Raw genomic sequence first — 21509 nt, 5'->3', positions numbered from 1 at the left:
CCAGAATCCATAACTCTCTGGCCACTTTTAGTTATAAGAACATTATAAATATTTTAAGTTGAAAGTTGTGATTTTAAACCCAAAGATTTTTCCTTCTCCCAATGTTGACTGTGTCTGCTTGTCTCCCCAGTAGCTTGGAGTTTGTGTAGGTGTGCACACAAGTCTACATATGGATGTGCAAGTGAATATGTCTGAGCGCATATGTGCATGAGTGTACCTGCACATGTGTGTGTGTGAAGAGTGTATGTGTGAGTGTGCAAAGTCTGGTGTCTGTTCTTGGCAATGTATGTACTCTTTATTCATGAAATCCTTCTTGTTCTGGAGCCAACTTTTCTAAAATAAAAATAGGTACTCCAGCTTTCTTTGTTTTATGTCAGCATGACATATTTTTCTCCATCCTTCTACTTTTAACCTGGTTGAGTCATATTTAAAGTGGGTTTCTTGTAGACAACATATAGAGTCTTGTTTTTTTAATCCATTCTTATCATCTCTAATTGTTGGATTTAGAACATTTACAATTAATGGGATTATTAATAGTTGGATTAGTATCTACCATGTTATAACTGTTTTCTATTTGTTGCATTTGCTCTTGCCCCCCTTTCTTTTTTGGTTTTTGCCGGTTTTAATTGAACTTTTTTTTTTTTTTTTTTTTGCGGTACGCGGGCCTCTCACTGTTGTGGCCTCTCCCGTTGCGGAGCACAGGCTCCAGACGCGCAGGCTCAGCGGCCATGGCTCACGGACCCAGCCGCTCCAAGGCATGTGGGATCTTCCAGGACCGGGGCACGAACCCGCGTCTCCTGCATTGGCAGGAGGACTCTCAACCACTGCGCCACCAGGGAAGCCCTAATTGAACATTTTAAATGACTCCATTTTATTTCCTCTTTTAGCATGTCAATTATACTTCTTTTAAAAAGATTTTTAGTGGTGGCCCTAGAGTTTGCAATATACATTTTTAACTAACTTGTGATTATTTTCAAATAACACTGTATGTTTCAAATATGTTTCAAATATATGTTTCAAATAACACACATATGCAGTGCAGGTACCTGTACCAGAGTATTCAGAATTCTTCCTTCCCATTCCTTATGACATTGTGTATCTATAAAGTGAGTAGTTTAAAGTATAAAAATATACTTTAAAAGATTGAAAATATTGTTAATTTACAGAAAATACTTTGAGATAATTTCAATCTCTGTCTGCCAGTCATTACTAAGAAACCCCTTGTCCCACTTCTCTTCCATTCCATTACTTTGGCAAATTCCCAAATCTGGAAGAGTTCAACTGTCTGCCCCCTTCAGATCTATAACTGGCTTCTAACTGACAAAATACTGGAGAATATCATACAGCTTGGAGTCTCTGTAAATGTATGTGGTATCAACAGACCCCTCAGAGCAGCCATAGCAAGAGCCTGTGCTTCCCTTTTGAACTTTCTGTCTGGTTCTCTATAGCCACTGTTTTAGAGCTTTTGTTTCTCAATCTTTTCTTCTATTCATTCCTCTGTTGTTTCCTATTTTGGTAAAATTGTTCCAGTTACCTAAGCCAGAAAATCGAGTGTCATCTTTGATCGCTTCTTTTTTTCACTTTTCACATATGATCAAACACAGATCATTAGAGATTCATTATTTTTTCCATCTTTATAGAGATATAATTGACATATTGTGTAAGTTTAAGATGTACAACAAGGTGATTTGATACACATACATCACAAAATGATTACCACTGTAAGGTTAGTTAACATCACCATCACCTCACATAATTATCATTGTGTGTGTGTGTGTGTGTGTGCGCGTGCGCGTGTGAGTGCGTGTGTGTGTGCGGTGAGAACAATTACGATTTGCTCTCTTGGCAACTTTAGAGTATATAGTAGAGTATATGATACGGTATTGTTAGCTATAATCACTATGCTGTCCATTAGATCCTCAGAACTTATTCCTCTTATAGCTGGAAGTTTGTATCCTTTGACCAACATCTCCCCATTTCTCTCACCTCAGAGCCCCTGGTAACCACCATTTTACTCTCTGTGACTATGAGTTTGACTTTTTTAGATTTTTTTAGATTCCACATATAAGTGATATCATATAGTATTTGTCTTTCTCTGTTTACCTTATTTCACTTAGCAGAATGCCCATGAAGTCCATCCATTGTTTTAAATTGCAAGATTTCCTCCTTTCTCATGGCTGAATAATATCCCATGACCTCCATGTCTTTGGGGTCAGTTACTGGAAGATTACTGTGATCCTTTGGTGTTTCCTTGATTTTTCATGTTCTTTGAAGTCTTGCATCTCCATCTTCACATTTGAAGTAGTAATCACCTCCTCCAGTCTTCAGTAACTGACTTTGGGAGAGAAATACCTTCCTTCAGCCCTGCTAGAGATTCTGAGGTTTTCTCAGTCCTTCTTAAATACACTTTCTCCACACTTCTTCTCTCTTGTGAGAGAGTTCTTAATTGTATGCCTTCTCTTGATCCTGTAACGTACCAGCATGGCTTCTGACAGTCTCCCTTTTGCTTTCCCAGGGGTGGAGCTAAAGCTGAAATTTGTAGTCTCTTAATAGGCCACCAAGTCTGCCTGGTTCCCTGCGCACGTTCATTAGTTGTCTGCCAAGGCTCTTGCTGCCCTTGGAGCGTGCACTGGGAGCCGGCCACAGGGTAGAAGTGTGTGTGGGTGAGGTGTGCAGGGCTCTGGGGTTTCCTGTAGGCCATTTGGGGGAATCTGCAGACAGGCATGCCCAGAGGCTCCTGGGTGGGCTTCCTGATGGAGTCTGAGAAGCAGTTAGTAGGACCCACAACCTTTGAATCCCTCTGAGAGTCTTATCTGCGGCTCTCCCAGCCTCTCCCACCTCCCAGTCACACAGCTCATGACTCAGCATGCTGGATGGAGTGAGACGCGTAGCCCTCTTTGGCAGCACCCTGCATAGCTGAGGAAGCTGGGTGCTCCCTCACAAGCTTTCACTTTCCCCCTCAGGAGAAATCATGGGTTGAGAAAATGTCTCTTGGCCCTGAACTATGCTGTCTTGGGGGAAAGATGATGTGAGGTAAACTCAAACTCTTCCTCTTACCCTCTCCAATGCATCCAAACTCATATTTTTTTTTCCTCTCTAACGGTGGTGTGCTGGAAATTCTCCACTGGAATCTGGACTTCCACAAGGGGTCTCTCATCAATGGGTGATTGTCTAAGACAGTGTTCTCCAGGGACCCCTGGACCGAATCCAAGAGGGGCCAGACTCAGTTCATAGGCCACTGCAGGGACCACAGCTGGGACTGAGGTCTGTATGCCTATTACTGTCCCCCCACCAACACACACACACACACACACACACACACACACACACACACACACACACAGCTAGACTCCTAGACTCCTTCTAGGTCCCTTGGCATGTGATGCTGGATCCCACAGCTCTCTCAAAGGCACTTTGGTCCACGGATGTATGCCAGATTGTTATTGTTTGAAGGAAAGACACAAGTAAGGGGCATCTTATTCCGCCACATTGCTGACATCACTGCTGGAGATTGATTAGCTTAATATCACTCAAATCTATTTAATTTCTCTCCTTTCCCATGGCCACTGGCCAGGTCATCATTATCTCCCAATCATATGCCTAGAAAAACTTCCTAAATGACTCCTGACCTCCAATCTTCACCCTTTTTCATAAGGCACTCAGGATATATTTCCTAAAATGCATATCTGACTATCTCTCACCCCTACGCAAAATCTGTCAGTGTTCCTCCATTGTTCTTAGGATTAAAGCCCAAGCCCTTCAAGAATTTAAAAGATTGATATGACTGGTCTTTTCTTTTCTCTTGCTACCTTACCCCCTTGCATGGACTACATTGCATTTTTAGTTTCTGGAATGTAAACTTTCACCAACTGCCTTTCACATACACAGTTCCTTCTTCTAACACATGACCTCAGCCTCATGTCACCCACTTCTACTCCAACCTATCCTCTCACCTGAAGTGTCCCTAACTCATCACTTTTCAGATCTTAGCTCCAAGGTTCTTTTTTTTTTTTTTTCAAGAAGCCTTCCGCAAGTCTTAGATCAATGCCCAACTGCCTGCATCTGTGTGATGTCGTAGAGCAGGGAATTTCCACTTCACATTGTATTATAATCTGCTATGTTCTTTTCTATATCAACACTTAATCCTAGACTCCTTTAGGCAAAAACTATTCATAATTTATTCACAATTATATCTCCAGTTCCTAATAGACTGGCACTTAGTAGGCATTTAATAAATATTTGTCAATTGGTTGATTGTTTGAATAAATAAAAATTACTTTTTTTCCCCCTGAAAACTGTTGAACTCTGAGGCTGTTACTGCAGCTTACACCAATCACTAATGGACATGTTTTCTCTACCCAGGGGCTGAACTGCCCGTGATTATTCGCGGGGTTATGAATTTGCACTTCAATGACTTTTATGTGGCATCACTGCAACATGGTTGGAAAGGAGATTTCTTTTCTTGAAAAGAGAGTAGTGCTAAGTAGCTCAGATGGAAAGCAGCTTTGGTAGTTTGTCTTTGTGTAAAATGGTAGATCTTTGTCCAAAATCAGGGCATTCTAAAAGGCAGTTACTGTCACATCTAAAACCTCAGTTCTGACTTGACTATTAAAGCAGGACAAAACACAAATATATGCAATAACAATGTGGTTGTGAGCATGTGTTGCCTTTTAATGACTTAGGCCTCTATTAATGTACAAGAAAAATGGAGAGTTAAGCTCCTACTCACTGAAATAGAGCAGGAGCCTTCTGTTCTCCGTTAGAACAGCTGCCCTATTTCCGGCTGCTTTGACGAAATCACTGCCCAACTTCTTTATTCAGGAGGATCAGTGTTTACACTCTAGTTGGTCTTGAATCAAAACAGTCCTGATTTGTTAATAATTCACTAACCAAATATTATGACTGAAAAACTGGGACACTGGTAAATAATCAGATGCAGAATGGAACTTCTGTTGCATTTAGTCTGATAATGGAAATGGAAAACACAAATAAAAAAAATGTAATTTAGCAGTTCATTGTATCCTGTTAAATGCCAGCTGTTTTCAGGGATTGAGGATAGAATGTTTTGGTTTTCCCCTCACATCTTTAGAATATGGGAATAATTGGAAAGCAATTAAGTTATTTCACATTTTCTACTAGCAAAAGAAGGGTATGGTACCAAGGATTCATTTGTTTATTCAATAAATATTTGTTGTGCGCCTAGTATTGCCAAACTTCTTACAAACCCTGAGGATATAGCAGCAGTAGAGTGTCTAGACACAGGGAGCTTACATTCTAACATGGGAGTGTGGAAACAATAAATAACCAAACAAATGCATAATATGGCAAGCGGTGAGTGCCTTTAAGGGCAGGGGAGAGGGCTGGAGTTGCTCTTTGATTTGGGGTGCATGGGGTAAAGCAAAGCAGACAGCAGCTCATGGCACTACCACCCTTGAGTCCTGTCTCTAAAATCTCCTCATGGCACTTTTTGAAATGAAACAAAGGATTCTATTTAACAATCTCCTCCTATACTGATTTTTAACTGCAGCTGTCAGAGGTGATTCTGGGGGATAAAACTTGCATTTATTAAGAAATTACATGAAGACTACAAAAGAGCTTCATATATTAGGTATCAAACTTAGTGGTTTTTACTCTGGTGTAAATATACCCAACATTTTCTGTTTTGACTAAAAATCACAGTAATTATCATAAGCACCACATATGCAGTTACTTCAGCGGAACAAAGAAACACCGACTTTGCTTCCAAAAGATATTATTGTCGCTGAGATATATATCAACTGATTTAAAATTATATTTGATATGTTAACTACTCCATAGTTACCTTAATTGAATGTGCATAATGATGATAAATTTTATACAATGTTTTTCATTTTACAAAATATTTTGGAATTCCCCAACTCATTGGAGCATCACATAGAACTGTAAAATAAGGTATTGTTTCCATTTACAGTAGGAAAGTCAGAGATTCAGAGAATTAATTGATATGGTAAGACAGAGACAGTCCTCAAACCCAGACATTCTGGTTCCAAATTTCACATTGCTACTGTCCCACTGTGTGCAAACCAAACCAATGTGAATTATAACAGCAACCCAAAGTCCTTTCTCTATATTTTCTGACTCATGCAATAGAGACTCCCAGGATAATATTTTAATTACTAACTCTTTTGTTTTTTAAACTGTTTGATTAGCATTATTTTCTTCATTAAACCTGCTCCAAATTAAAAACAAAGGTTTAGTTTGGTTTATGAGAAAAGGTTTAGTTTGGGGTTTTTTTGTTTGTGTTTTTTTACACACCCAAGAAAAGTCTTCCTTTTAATAGTCAAGGGTGTGGGGTATTAAAACGTCAACTAAGAATAGTAATTAATTATAAATGCCTGTGGTGATGCACATCTTACATGAAACCACATTGAAAGTCACGTGGAGCAAGAGAGCTCCGTCTGCTTAGTGGTTTCACTTAAGTTTCCTGAGTGGTTGAATCAATAGATTCAGTAGAGTTCAGTTTACTCAGTAGAGAGTTAAAGCCATGAACTAAATCATTCCTACTTTTTTCCTGTCCATGTGCCCTACAGATGGTGAGATATGTTTGATTTTGGAGCTATTCTTTGCTTCTCTTTCTTCCTTTTGTTCTCTTCCTTCCTGCCCACCTGCCTTCTTCCCTCCCTCCATGCTTCCCTCCCTTCCTTCCTTCTTTCCTTCTTTCTTTCCATTCTTTATTCCTTTCTTCTTCTCCTCTTTTTCTTTCTCCTTCTAAGAGTAGTTCTTAGAGGGATATATCTTGAAGGGTCTGTTAAAATCAAACATGTTTCTTTAAGATTGGAAGGTTGGAGTTACTTTTAATTTCTATAACACATTTATATTAAGAAATATGCTAGGGCTTCCCTGGTGGCACAGTGGTTGAGAGTCCGCCTGCTGATGCAGGGGACACGGGTTTGTGCCCAGGTTCGGGAAGATCCCACATGCCGCGGAGCGGCTGGGCCTGTGGGCCATGGCCACTGAGCCTGGCTCCGCAACGGGAGAGGCCACAGCAGTGAGAGGCCCGCGTACTGCAAAAAAAAAAAAAAATAAGAAGAAATATGCTAATCTTTGCAAATGAAATAACCATTTCTCTCTTCAGTGTGAATTATCTTGAAATGTTCAGAGTCAATAATCAGTTGAAACGTATGTATGTAGAAATATAAATATTGAAATATTGACTTTTATTTCTTATACTTCTAAAAAATTTTAATACATAAGTGAAATTTTATGTTGGATCAATTCTAGGAAAAGTACACAAAGAAATATTAGTTTTAACCTAATATTGTTACAAATAAAATCTACCAGGTAATTAAAATAATAGAAGGAGGAAAAGCAGAAAATAGAAGTTAGATGAACTTGCGGCCAAAGTCTCTGGCAGAACACTGGCTGTGAGAGAGCACGGGTTCCGAACCCGCATGCCCAACTTTGAGCACTGGTTCTGAACCCGCATGCCCAACTTTGAGCACTGGTTCTGAACTCGCATGCCCAACTTTGAGCACTGGTTCTGAACTCGCATGCCCAACTTTGAGCACTGGTTCTGAACCCGCATGCCCAACTTTGAGCACTGATTTGCTAGGATTTCCTCTGTAGTCTCAGAAAGATCACTTAAACCCTTTGATCTTAATTTCCTTTTCTTTAAAAATTAGGATGAGTTCTTAGTACCTAATCAATACAACAAAAATGAACATAAAATCCCATGGCAAAGTTATTAAATAAATTCACATTTAGATTCAACAACATCATGTGTTTAAAAAAGATCAGTCATTGACCAATCATTCAATATATGATACATTTTTTAAAAATAAACTTGTATATCTCAATAGTGAATTCCAGTCTAATGATGGGTTTTAGATTGAGTGGCAGAGTAATATAATTATATTAGGTTTGGGCAAATATTCCTTACTTTTGGCATCTGAGGACATAGATGTATGCATATACCAACTTATTAGTTGCCCAGGACCAAAAAGTAGTGCTGGGGAGCCTCTAATTATTTCACAACAATTACGTCATTGGTGTTTAAATCTGGAAATGTACCGGCGGCATACAAATTGGTAATGTTAAGCATGATCCGACTCTTAGTATCTTTTGTCTGGTTCCAGCCCATATTCAGAAAAAATGAAGACATAAAATTGCCTTTTATAGGAAAAATATGAGTAGATTCCAAAGCACATAAGATGAGCCATCAAAGATGCCTTCCCCTTTTTTCTATCTATCTTCACATTTTATGAGAACTAAAAGCCTAATCAATAATTTAACAAACTAATGGACATATTTTTAGACACAATGGACTCTTTCTGAAAAGCAGTACACTGACAGGGCCACAGAGGCAAAAATGGAAACTAACTGCTAATATTTAATGTTTGTCTTGAAAAGTTCCGTGCTGTGTCATGAGCACAGGGCAAGCTGCCTTAAAACAGAGTACATCTCTTCTTTCTCTGCAGAGCTATTGTTTCTGTATTTGTTATAATAATGTGTTTTTCCTATGAGCTATATATCCAACAACTCTGTAAATGATACCATTTTTAGAGGCACTATAACACACAGAACTGATATCCAAATATTTAATGGGTACTTTAAATAAGAATACATGCTCTAAAAAGATTTTAAATTCTAATTTAAGATACTATACTTGATATTCTGGTTATGGATATTAATATCCATACAATTTACAATGACATTGTGCTTGCCATACAAGTAGGAAAAGCCAGAAAATTATTCTGGTATTGGCAGTCTGAAAATATTTTAGCTCAACTTAGAGAGGGTTGATGCTTCATTTTCTGGATAAAATAAAGCCTTTGTTTTTTATTTTATTTTTCCCTTTTTCCTTTATCCTTTCTACTTAGTAAGAGAGGCAAAGTAAAATGCTATACAAAACAATTGTGTGACTTGCAGCTAAAGACTCAGAAGAACAGCCACTTGCCCACATTTACATAATATTGATACTATCCTGTTTGTCTCTACAACAGGCAGTGCTTTTACCCACATTTAAAGATTATCCTTAGAGTTCCATTATTTTTATGCAATTCCCTATTATCAAGATTTATACATCACTTTATTTAAAACCTCCTTTTTCCTTGGACTCTAGACACATCATTAAATGGATTTATTCCACAGGTAAACGATCTTCCTAAATTTAGTGCATGCATATTGCATCTGACATTGAGAAATGCTGTTATATATTTTTAATGAATAATTAGACTATGAGAGTGCCTTCAAGATTGGTTTTTAATTTTTACAACAGGTAAAAGGTAGAATGTAGATTTGTTTCTTGTTCGGTTATAATGGAGTTGAGAGTGTTGAGAGTTGAGGAAGGGGCATGTGTAGCAGCGTCAATGACAAGGTGGGGGGCAGCCCAGAGGCCAGCTTGGTGATAGAAGCCCGACCTCGGTGACCCCTCTGGAAGGCCTGCTGCAGGTGGCCTGCTGACATTAGCATTTTATATCTTATTCTTAAACTCATCCATCGAACACGGTGTCATTGCCCATGTTTATCATGTGAGAGGTAAACTGCTGCTTGTCTGAATCCATGCAGATCTCTGAGCTGCAATATTTCAAGGTACAGTGGGTTTGCATCTGCAAACCATTTGCACCAATGTAGCACAGTCATACCTTTTCTAGATGATGCTTTGGGGAGTACTGAGCCAGAATAGTCTTACTGTATCCTTAAGGAAATAACAATCAAAATAAATAAATATATAATAGCACAGAATAAGTGGAGGAACAAACACTGTCATATAAAAAATAATAGCAATATGCTATGTCTGTGAGAAATTATTTGCAAATATTTCATACTGCATTTCTTTCCACTTCCCTTATTTATGCTTCAAACCTCATACATTCTTAATTTGTCTTATTCTTCCTACACTCTCTGAACAGGTTTTGCTTTTCCTTTTTATAAACAAGCCATGTGGCCAGAAATACTAAAACTAAAATGTTCTGTCTGCACAATAGCTGCTTTTAGCAAGTCAGATATGCACAGTTAAGCTGTGCTTGCAGAATCTTTCTTCTGAAAGTGCAGTCAATTGACCATGTACCAGCACGAATATATTTCTAACCAGTAAAGCATGTACACATGCTACCCTGTACACAGTGATTTCAACTGTTGTGGCCAGGGTGCTCATCTTTTTTCTTGGCAAAGGAACATTTAAATGCAGAAGCATGCCTCAGCTTAGAACCATGCCTCAGCTTAGAACCATGCAACATCTCCAGACCCTGCTTTCTTCCAAAGGTGGATTTTCCGTTTGCCCTGCATCAATGTTACACTTCCTTCAGAAAGCAAGGCTTGTTCTCCTAAAGAGATTCTGGATAAATGACTTAGAATTAGTGGGCCACAAAATCATTTAGAAGCATTATGGCAATACCCTAACAAAATGGTATACATCTGCCCATGATATAAAAATAATTTTTACAGTATTCTTCAAGTAGTATTTTTATTTACAATTTTGGCAGATTTTAGACACTTACAGGTGCCTTAAAGTTTCGTCTTAAAATAACAGTGCTAGCGGGCAGGTGGCAGATTTCTAGGACATTATTGTATTTCTACAGGCATTCAAGCGCTAGCCGGGTTTTTCAGTCCCAAGAAACTATAATTATCATGGAGAACACTGCTTATACTGTCTTATTTCTTAATTACAGTAGCAACATGAGATAAATGCATACTTATTGGGATCAAATGCATATTATTTTGTGGTGATTACAAAGACGTTCTCATGACAATGATTGCAATTATATGGTCATCAAGTACTGATACTATGTTATGTTCTAAAAACTCTATAATTAAAGTCCTGCCAAGAGGGCACTTCCTATTTGAAAAAAAGAAAAAGAGCTTAAGAGTGAGGGAGAGTTTGGCCAATGTAAAAATCAGTGACGTAGTTACCCTGAGTCTGTTCAAGTGATTCCACATGAATCTTAACATCATTTTATCAACTAGCATTTGAGGGCTTTAATTTAAATTTCTATCCAAGCAAGCTATGTAAAGAATATTCTTTAAAATAGCTTTTCTCTTTTTTTGACCTTCAGAATAAAAAGCTTTGAATATACCCTGGGTGGGGGGGGGGTGGAAATGGACTGGAAATATGATAGGAGTGATACTGCCTTCAGAGATAAATTTGCAGTCTGTCAGTAAAATTCTTTTCAAATATTATAAATCGTTGTCTGAAAAGTTTTCATGTAAGATTCCAAAAATAATTTATGTTCTGTCATTCTGATTTTTAAAAAAAAGACTTTAAGTTGCCAAGATAATACTTACATAAATTTTCCACTTTCTTCTATAAATAGATACTCTTTGTCTTTTATTTTCAAAACGGCAAATGGAAAACAATGATGGATGTCAAACTCTATACATAAAACTATTTGGGTGAAGGTTTCAGATATATCATGTGTCAGATTTGCCTAGCTTTTAAATTCTGCTCTGCTATTGACTAGATGTGAGACTTGAACAAATTATTTCACTGTGCCTCAGTTTCTTCATCTGTAGAAGGGGACAATAACTGTACCTACCTTATAAGATTGTTGTGAGGACTTAATCATTCCATACAAGTAAAGGGCTTAGATTTATGCCTAGCACATAGTAAGCTCTATATACTTTTTAGGTGATATTTACAGGGAATAGGCCAAGTTCTCCCACTCTCTTCCCCACCTTCAACTTTGGTGAGGAGTATCTTTAATCATCTTAATGGGCTTTCCTCAGAGGATCCTTTTCAGCATTCTAGTAAAGGGCATTCCATGAACCTGATACCTTTGACTTACACTACCTTATCAGAATGTTGTTTTTTTAATTCTTATGCAAACTAATGCTCTATTATTTTTTTCTTCTAGTTTTATTGAGATATAATTGACATACAGCAGTGTATAAGTTTAAGGTGTGATTTGACTTAACATACACTATGAAATGATGACCACAATAAGTTTAGTGACCATCCATCATTTTATATAGATACAGAATTAAAGAAATTAGAGGGCTTCCCTGGTGGCGCAGTGGTTGAGAGTCCGCCTGCCGGTGCAGGGGACATGGGTTCGTGCCCCGGTCCGGGAAGATCCCACATGCCGCGGAGCGGCTGGGCCCGTGAGCCATGGCCACTGAGCCTGCGCTTCCGGAGCCTGTGCTCCGCAACGGGAGAGGCCACAACAGTGAGAGGCCCGCGTACCACAAAAAAAAAAAAAAAAAAAGAAAAAGAAAAAAAGAAATTAGCAAAGAAATATTTTCTCCTTATGATGAGAACTTAGGATTTCCTCTCTTACCAACTTTCATATATAACATAGAGCAGTGTTCGTTATCTTTATCATATTGTGCATCACATCCCTTATAGTTATTTAGCTTGGAACTGGAAGGTTGTACCTTTGGACTACCTTCATCCAATTCCCCCTCCCCCAGTACCCACTACCTGCCACCGGCTCTGGTAGCCACAGATCTGATCTCTTTTTCTATGAGTTTGTATATTTGTTTGTTTGTTTGTTTTTGAGGTATAATTGGCCTACCACACTATATTAGTTCCTGGTTCACAATATATTGATTCATTATTTCTATACATTTAAAAATGACCACCATGATAAGTCTAGTTACCATCTATCACCATACAAAAATATTAAATATTTATTGACTGTATTCCCCACACTGTACGTTTCATACTCATGAGCCATTAGACCATACACACACAAAAAAAACAAACACGTTTTCTTGAGTTTGATTTCATTTCAACCTGTATACATATCTATACCAAAAAAGGTCTGGAACAGTTTTTTAAATGTTAGAACTGGTCTAATTCTGGTTCTTCTCTAGGTTGGGAGTTATTAGATTATTGGATTTGATAGTTTTGATTCCACAATGGGGGAAAAAACTGATATGTAAAGTAATACCATACTTTTAATGGGCAGTGAGGGGATGCCAATCCCAATTTCAATTTTTATTTTAAGAGTGAGCTTAAGAGTGACTTTGAAATAGAAATCAAATGTGTGGCTTTCTACCTGTATTAGTCTTTGCAAGCTGCCATAAGAAGACACCACAGACCGGGTGGTTTAAACAACGGACATTCATTTTCTCACAGTTCTGGAGGCTAGAAGTCCGTAATCGAGGTGTCAGAAAATTCAGTTTCTGGTGAGACTTCTCTTCCTGACTTAAAGACAGCCGCCCTCTGGCTGTGTTCCCAATTGGCCTCTTCTCTGTGCATTGCGGGGGGAGGGATAGAGAAAGAAAGAGACAGAGAGAGAGGGAGAGAGAGAAAGAGAGAGGGAGGGAACGCACTGTGGTGTCTTTTTATAAGGGCATCAGACCTATCAGATTAGGGTCCCACCCTTATGACTTCATTTAAGCTTAAGTACCTCCTTAAAGAACCTATCTTTGAATACAGTCACATTGGGACATACAGTTTCAACATATGAATGTGGGTGCGGTGTACACAATTCCATCCATAACACCCCACCTGAAATGATAATGTACTTCTCATGAAATTCAGCGTTTAGGTGAGGTACTTCCTAGGGCTTCTATGCCACTTTTGAGCATATGCATATGATATTTATGGTCATTTTTATTTATTTTTCAGATCAGCATTTTCATGACCCATTTGTCAAACTATGGGAATGACCGCCTCGGGCTGTACACCTTTGTGAACTTGGCCAACTTCGCGCAGAGCTGGACCAACCTGAAATTGCAAACTCTGCCTCCAGTGCAACTAGCCCACAAGTACTTTGAGCTCTTCCCTGAGCAGAAAGACCCTCTCTGGCAGGTAACACTGCACGTTCTCACCTGGGCTGAAAGAAAAGAAACTAGCAATTTGTGAGTGCCAAGTTTGTGTTAGGAACTCTGCTGGAGATACTAAAACTGTCATTTAATGCAAACTTCTTTTTTATCCAATAGTTTCATTCTCTTCAATAATATTTTTTATTTGTTTTATGGATTAAGTGTTCGTATTTTGGATTTGTTTTTCTGGGATTTTGTTAGTTGGTCAGTCAGTTTGGAAGTTTTGCGTTGAGGATGTTGTTTTATTGTTGGTTTTTTCTCAGAGCTAATCACTTTGGCTTGCATTTAGTGTGGGCACTAACTAGCAGTAAAATGGTTAGGCATTGGGTATCTAGGAAGATAGAAACAAAGGACCACAATAATCTAAGAGCATAGAATTAGACCCTGATGTGTGTGTGTACAACACAGATAGTCTAAATAAAAAAGGGAAAAGCAATTTTTACTCCATGCTCATACAGATTCTATCTTTAAGATGTCTTTGTGCATTTTTTTTAATCTAATCTTTTGCTAGGATCATATCTATTAATAAAGAAGGAACTGTCAGTTTTAGGATTGCTTTTATGAATAATTCAACTTTATGTGGGAGCTACTGAGCCTCAGTGCATGAAAATGTAAACGAGCTGCTTCTTACCATTTATCTAGGAAAATGCCACCTTCCACTTTCTCGGTTCTTTATGCATCAGATTACATTGACCCACACAATCAATAAGCTAGCTGCAGAGAGCAGATCATATGGTCTCCTGCTAAGTAGTCAGTAGAGGGCTAGCATCCTCATTAATGAGAAATCACTGCAAAACAGACTTTTTACCATCCTATCTCCCTCTCCTGTGTTTCTATTCCATAATTCATGTTACATGCCCCTCTGTGTCTATATGGTCAGGAATTCATCCACTGTATGTTTATTGAGCATCTACTATGTATAAGGCAAGGCTAGTTGCTCTTGAGAATGCAAAGAAAAACAAAATGCAATATTTTCTCTCAAAGTCAGCAGAACATTTCCTTGTTATTCTTATTCACTGCTATATATTTCAAAATGTGTTTTAAAACTGCTACAGTAAGTCATACTTTATTTTGATGATTTATTCAGCAGCTTGACCAGCTATATGTTTGGTGTATATATTAAGTAGACGAATAAATAGATAAAGACATAGTTCTTGTAGTGTATATAGTCACACCACGTAGATGTTGAATTTCATAAAGGCAAAGCTTTGTCTCCCATAAGTGGTAGTTACTCAGAAGTGCTCACATACTTATAAAATTGATAAATCATTGACAGTAAATCAGTTCTTTTTTCACACGTTTATTTATAAGATATCTATAATTCATGGTTACAGTAACAATAAAAAGTAAGCAACTTAACAAATATGGCAGACAGATGATCTAAAAAATGAGTCAACGGCCCCAAGCTCTGCTCTTTCTTTTCCTTCATAAAAAAAAAAAAATGTTTTTTTATGAAGAATTTGTATTTCTTAATATTGTGTGAGTTTTTATAAGTAAAGAATTGTATTTATTGATACTTTTGGTATCAGTGACACTGTTCATTTTGTTAGGGAATGAATATAATCAAAGACATGCCAGCTCCAATAAGGTTTGGTTAATATGATTATTTTATTTTATTTTACTTTATTTGTTTTTTATTCATTTTTATTGGAGTATAGTTGCTTTACAATGTTGTGTTAGTTTCTTGCTGTAAAGCAAAGTGAATCAGTCATACATATACATATATCCCCTCTTTTTAGATTTCCTTCCCATTTAGGTCACCACAGAGCATTGAGTAGAGTTCCCTGTGCTGTACAGTAGTTTCTCATTATGATGATTTTAAATACGATGATCGAATGCTTGTTAAATATGAAATACTGTGCTAGTTGATTGGAGGTATAAATGAAAATTAGAATGAGAAAGTAGAATTATTCCTTGAGAACTACGTCACTTTGGAAGACATGAGAACATATACATACACAAACAAAACATTTGTGAGTGTGACTTTTAATTTTGAATAGCATCATAGAGGTAAATTCCTAGGGAGTTCTTAATAAGTGATACAATTAATCAGAAGAGGCTTCAGAGAGTTCACAGATTTTTGTTATTGTTGTCATATATATGTCTATTATCAAAACAGCTTATTATAAGAGTATTTAAGTAACACTCAAGAGTAAATGTTTACTAAAAGACTCCTGTTTTATCACATGAATTATATCCTTTATATGGTTTCTCTTTTTAAATTTATTCATTTTATTTATTCTTTTTTTTTTTTCTTTCTTTTTGGCTGTGTTGTGTCTTTGTTGTGGTGCGTGGGCTTCTCACTGTGGAGGCTTCTCTCGTTGCGGAGCATGGGCTCTAGGCACGTGGGCTTCAGTAGTTGTGACACGTGTGCTCAGTAGCTGTGGTGCACGGGCTTAGTTGCTCCACAGCATGTGGGATCTTCCCAGACCAGGGCTCGAACCCGTGTCCCCCGCATTGGCAGGCAGATTCTTAACCGCTGCGCCACCAGGGAAGCCCTATATGGTTTCTTTTGACTGAAAAATAAAGTTGCAAACATTTCCCATTAACAAAAGTGCCATATATTCTCAAATATATTTAAGAAAGAAAACAAGGAATAGAAAGCAAAATAGTGGTTAAGTTGAACAGGGAATTATTCACATACATGAGATTTTGAGAACAGTAGACTTACTGAAACAAATCTGATAAACTTTGCCAGTCATAAAGGGTGTTAGAAAACTGCAAATGATCAGGTAAAGATAAAGTGCATAATACTTTTGAGTTCCTTTCCCTGGTGGTTTTCTCCTCTTCTCATATTTGTATTTCTAACATCAAGTAAAACAGCTAAAGGCGTTATCATCATGTCCTTTATAAAACATGAATTTAATTTTACAAAAAACATTTCAGCATAACCAACACTAATTAAATGTTTTTTGTTTTTGAGGGTTTTTTTGCGGTACGCGGGCCTCTCACTGTTGTGGCCTCTCCCGTTGCGGAGCACAGGCTCCGGACGCGCAGGCTCAGCGGCCACGGCTCACGGGCCCAGCCACTCCGCGGCATGTGGGATCTTCCCGGACCGGGGCACGAACCCATGTCTTCTGCACCGGCAGGCGGACTCTTAACCACTGCGCCACCAGGGAAGCCCTAATTAAATGTTTTTTAGTCCATTCATCACAACCCTACAGAGTTAGGATCGATTAATATTATGTCACTGCCATTGCTATACATTCTCTAAATTAAATGTCGCAGGTACTTTATTGTATTTATAAACATACCTTTTTATTTAGTGCATTTCACTTTTAAAAAGTTATCTTTCCTTAGATTTTCAATTCACACTTTTTTATTACCACAAATAAAAAGAAAACATGCAAAATGATAATCTTAACATCTATTTAATTCCCTTTGGTTCCTTATGTAAATTTTCATTAGCACCAACTACCATATATGTGAAAACTGCTTTGTCACCTAATTAAAAAGTGCAATATGAATATCTGTCAATGGACAGCATGGTAAGTACAATGCAGAATGTATGTGTGCCCTTCACTGGAAGTGGAGTCTTTCGGAGTTGTTTACTATGAGAATATGTGCTGAGGACACACACGGAACTCTATCCCTAGAGTATATCCTCCTCAGTATAGTCCCTGGTGTGTAAGATTCTTAAAATTATACTCATGGGTTTCTGTTAATTCATGTCCCTTTTTGTTTGGGTAGAATAATCACTACAAAGCATAAAAGAATAAGGTTTCCTCTTTTTTTTTTTTAACCTCTTATTATAGAAACCAAAACCACAACATGGAGGCAGTTGGAAGGTCAGATTCTTGCACATTCACTAATCAATGCTTTTAAGCTCTCAAGCTGTCAGGTTAGCTCAGTCTCAATCTTCAGTCAGTCACTCCAGAGTCTCACTATCAATAAACATGCCAAGCGTGATGTGGTTTCCTGCTTGCCTGTGTGACCAAGACTATGGTCAAAGAGCTGCAGTTTCAAAAAAAAAAAAGAGCTTCAGTTTCTCTCTTTCCAGGCCAGTGTCTCCAGGATTAAAGAAGTAGGGAAGTAAAGCCACAGTGTGCTGACCTTAGGGAGTTAGTACCTTAGTTGATTGTAGCCGTGAAATCATCCAACTCCAGCTTAGAAACGATGAGATTTGAACGTCTGTGACATAAACATATCACAGGGTCTAGTGACATACACATTGTAGATTCTATTAGTTTGTGTCTATTGAAGGAATGCTGATGCAGAGAATTACAGATTGTAAGAGCAGGAGAAGTTAGGGACATCTAGCCCAACTTACTCATTTTAGACACTTAAGGAGGTGAAATGTCTTGTTCTAAGTCACGTGGCTTATTAGGGACAAGTCAGGACTGAAGCTCAAGTTGCCTTATTTCTAAGCCAGTGTAGTCCCAACCACACCAAGATGATAGTTTTACATTTAGAAAAATAAATCTACTTCTACCATCGACTGTCTGTGTAGAATGAAATATCAGGAATACCTTGTGACCTCTGAAGAATCTGATGGGGTATTCAGTGTGAGTTTTTGCAACCTATGCTTCTGAAGTACCTACATAATAAAAAGAAAGGTCTTTGCCTTCGTGTAATTTACAAACCATAATAGCATCTGGTTATGTGAACAAAATGACATCAAAAATTTGTCTTCAAATTTTTTCCTCTCTTTTCCACTCTATACCTATTTATCACTCTATTATTGCACTTACCTTATGGTATTGCAGACACTTGTGCTTGTCATACACCAGCTCATGCAGTCCTTAAGGAGTGAGACTGTGTTTATTCATTCGTGTTTGTAACCTAGAACCTAGCGTAGAACTTACTGAGGTTTTGTCATGGAAAAACTACTTGCAGGTAGCTCATAAAATAAAATTAAATTAAATTAAATTAAATTAAATGTAAATTGTTATAATACTTTCATACTTTATGAATCAAAATCATCATAAAATAAGTATATTTTGAACCCCTAATCCAAGTATAACAATAAAAAACTGAATTTTTTGTGTGTGCCCTACAGAAATGTCTGATAACTTTAATTTCATACTAAAAATGTCATACTATGAGTGAATACATTGTATGAGACCAACCTATTAATAAGAGTTTAAAAATATAGTTTCTTTCATTGAGTTGGTTATCCAGATTCCCTGACAGGATATTCTTATAACAGTAAGTAATAATATAAGGTATTGTATGCGAGAGTGTGCAGTTATCTGTTTGAAGATACCCAGAGCTACAGAGTAAACTTGTCACCTTCTCCTGGGGTCAGTTTTGCTTTTGAGACTATTTCATTGGAAAATACAAATAGTATACATTTATTGAAATAAAGGTGGTGTAATATGGTGAAGAATGCATAGGGGTTTAGGATAAATCAGAGGTAGTTTGTGCTTAAAGCAACTCTCGTGGCATTATTACCCCGGATCCACACATGAACCACAGGTCCCTTTTACCCACTTCCACCCCCAGAGGTTGGCATTTATGTGCCTCTGTAATCAGAGTACTTTGGTAGAAAAGTCTGAGTATGAATCAGACTATCAAGTGCTACAGGAGTTCTGTGGAGAGAGCATTCATTACGGATCAGTGCACGCAGAAAGGAAGGGCGTTTCCAAGGAGCTGAAGGACTCCCTAGCTTACATGGTGTACAGGTAGAGTCGAGTCTCTGTAAGGATGGTGTGTGTCTCAGAGTTTCTCCATATGGATTTGCTGATTGAAGCACTGAGAATACACATCCGTAACCTATTAAAATTCCTCATCAGTGTCCGTGGATTGTATTAAGCTTAAATGACACTGAGAGACAAAAAAACTGAAAGTCACCAGCTTGTATAATGCAGATTTGGAAAAGGATTTTGTTTAAAGACATGTACACGCCAAAATTAATAAGCAGAAGAAAATTTAACCCAACACATCCAGATAGTGGGAAGCAGAAGAATTTAAAAAGAAAAACAAAAACATCTTTCATAGCATTCTCCATTAAACAGTGAGGTCAGAACAGCAGAAAGCAAGCAGTGGGGGATAGAGAGAAAACCAGTAACCTGGGAATGTTTCTAATTAACAAAATAATCCTTCTACCATGAGCACTGGGCATTTTTAATGTTTCAGCTATTAAGGTCTAGAGATCGCCTCGTTATCTGGAAAAGGCACATGACTTGAGAGGGGATAATCAGTCTAACTGATAATTCCATGGTGTTCTTCTCAGGGAAGGATGTGTAGAAGCAGTGAGCAGAGCAGATTCTTAGTAGAGAAAAGGCAGGTAGGTTGGAATAACCAGATCTAATGAGAACCAAAGTTATCTTCATATCTTCTATAAAAATATGAACTTCAGGATAAGATCAGTAGTGTGATTTTTTTTTTTAGTATGTGTTTTTAGCTTGATTATGAATTTGTAATTTTTACTCAGAGAGGGAGAATCTGAGTGCTCATACCCTTCTACGTAACATGATGTCATCAGAATTTACTGCCCTTTCTAAGTCTGGTTCATAACCTCAGGGAATCTCCTGTCCATTTTGCTGATGTCTACTTCAAAGTAAATCTGCCTCACCTCATCATATATTCCATGTACAGAAACCACTTGCATCCCCTTTGCCTGTGTGAGAGCTAGTTACATGCATTTTCACTACACTGGCGCTGTTCTGCCTAAAGCAGTTTTAACTGAGAATATTTTCAAAGTTTCAATATGTCTATAATGCCAGATACTAAAAACAGTAAATTACTTTGTGTAACAGTTTCAGATATGTGGGGAACAATCAGATAGGGATATAATTGCTTTGTAACTTTCTGACCTTTAGAATTAAAACCGTAACAATGGAGTAAAGTATGAAAGTGCATGCAAATGTATCCTTTTTTTTCATAATCATTGCAGGATCCTGTCTCTCTCTCTCTTTCTGTCTCATACACACACACACATACACACACACACACACACACACACACACACACACACACAATTTAACTGCAGAGACAATCCCAGCTTTGGATTTCAAATCTGAAACTAATGTGCTGTGTCACCTTCAGCACGACCTAAATAAAACACCTTGCATCTCAGCTTCCTCAGCTATAAAGAAAGGATAATAATATCTGTCTTGCCAGGTTGCTTTGAGGATTAGAAATAATCTGTCAAGCAAGTGCCTGGAATATAGAAGGTGATCAATAAAACTTAGATATTATGTTAGCTGTTATTCAGACCATATAAGGAAAGTCAGAGTAGGAAAAGTCTAAACAAAAATTTTCAGAATATAAAATAGGAAATGCAAACATCCTGTTATTAAAGTTGTGATTAAACAGTTACAAGGGAAAACATGCTAAGAAGAGACATAAATGAAGAAATATGGGCACCCGGATAGCCCTAAAACAGCATAAAATAGAAGGAATGCAGTTTTAAAAAAAGTCTGCCTAGGGACTTCCCTGGTGGTGCAGTGGTTAAGAATCCACCTGCCAGTGCAGGGGACATGGGTTCAAACTCTGGTCCGGGAAGATCCCACATGCCGCAGAGCAACTAAGCCCATGCGCCACAACTACTGAGCCTGAGCTCTAGAGCCCGCAAGCCACAACTACTGAGCCCACGCACCAAAACTACTGAAGCCCACATGCCTGTAGCCTGTGCTCTGCAACAAGAGAAGACACCACAATGAGAAGCCCGCACACCACAACGAAGAGTAGCCCCCGCGCACCACAACTAGAGAAAGCCCTTGTGCAGCAACAAAGACCCAGTGCAGCCAAAAATAAATTAATTAATTAATTTTTTAAAAAAGTCTGCCTAGATTGACGTATACAAATGCCACCAA

At 37.9% G+C, this 21509-nt stretch overlaps 1 protein-coding gene across 2 annotated transcripts in view; it reads left to right on the top strand.

Moving 5' to 3' along the window:
- LOC132519473 (bifunctional heparan sulfate N-deacetylase/N-sulfotransferase 4) overlaps positions 1-21509 on the top strand; it is a 240359-nt gene that overhangs the window by 172537 nt on the left and 46313 nt on the right. For both annotated transcript variants that reach the window (XM_060147411.1, XM_060147410.1), the window contains exon 6: positions 13553-13735. In XM_060147411.1, the coding sequence (XP_060003394.1) occupies positions 13553-13735 (183 nt within the window). The remainder of the gene's footprint in view (positions 1-13552; positions 13736-21509) is intronic.

Source organism: Lagenorhynchus albirostris, chromosome 4 (assembly GCF_949774975.1).
Source record: "Lagenorhynchus albirostris chromosome 4, mLagAlb1.1, whole genome shotgun sequence".
Classification (NCBI taxonomy): Eukaryota; Metazoa; Chordata; class Mammalia; order Artiodactyla; family Delphinidae; genus Lagenorhynchus; species Lagenorhynchus albirostris.
Note: the sequence above shows the minus strand (reverse complement) of the source record. Positions and strands in the feature narration are given on the sequence as shown.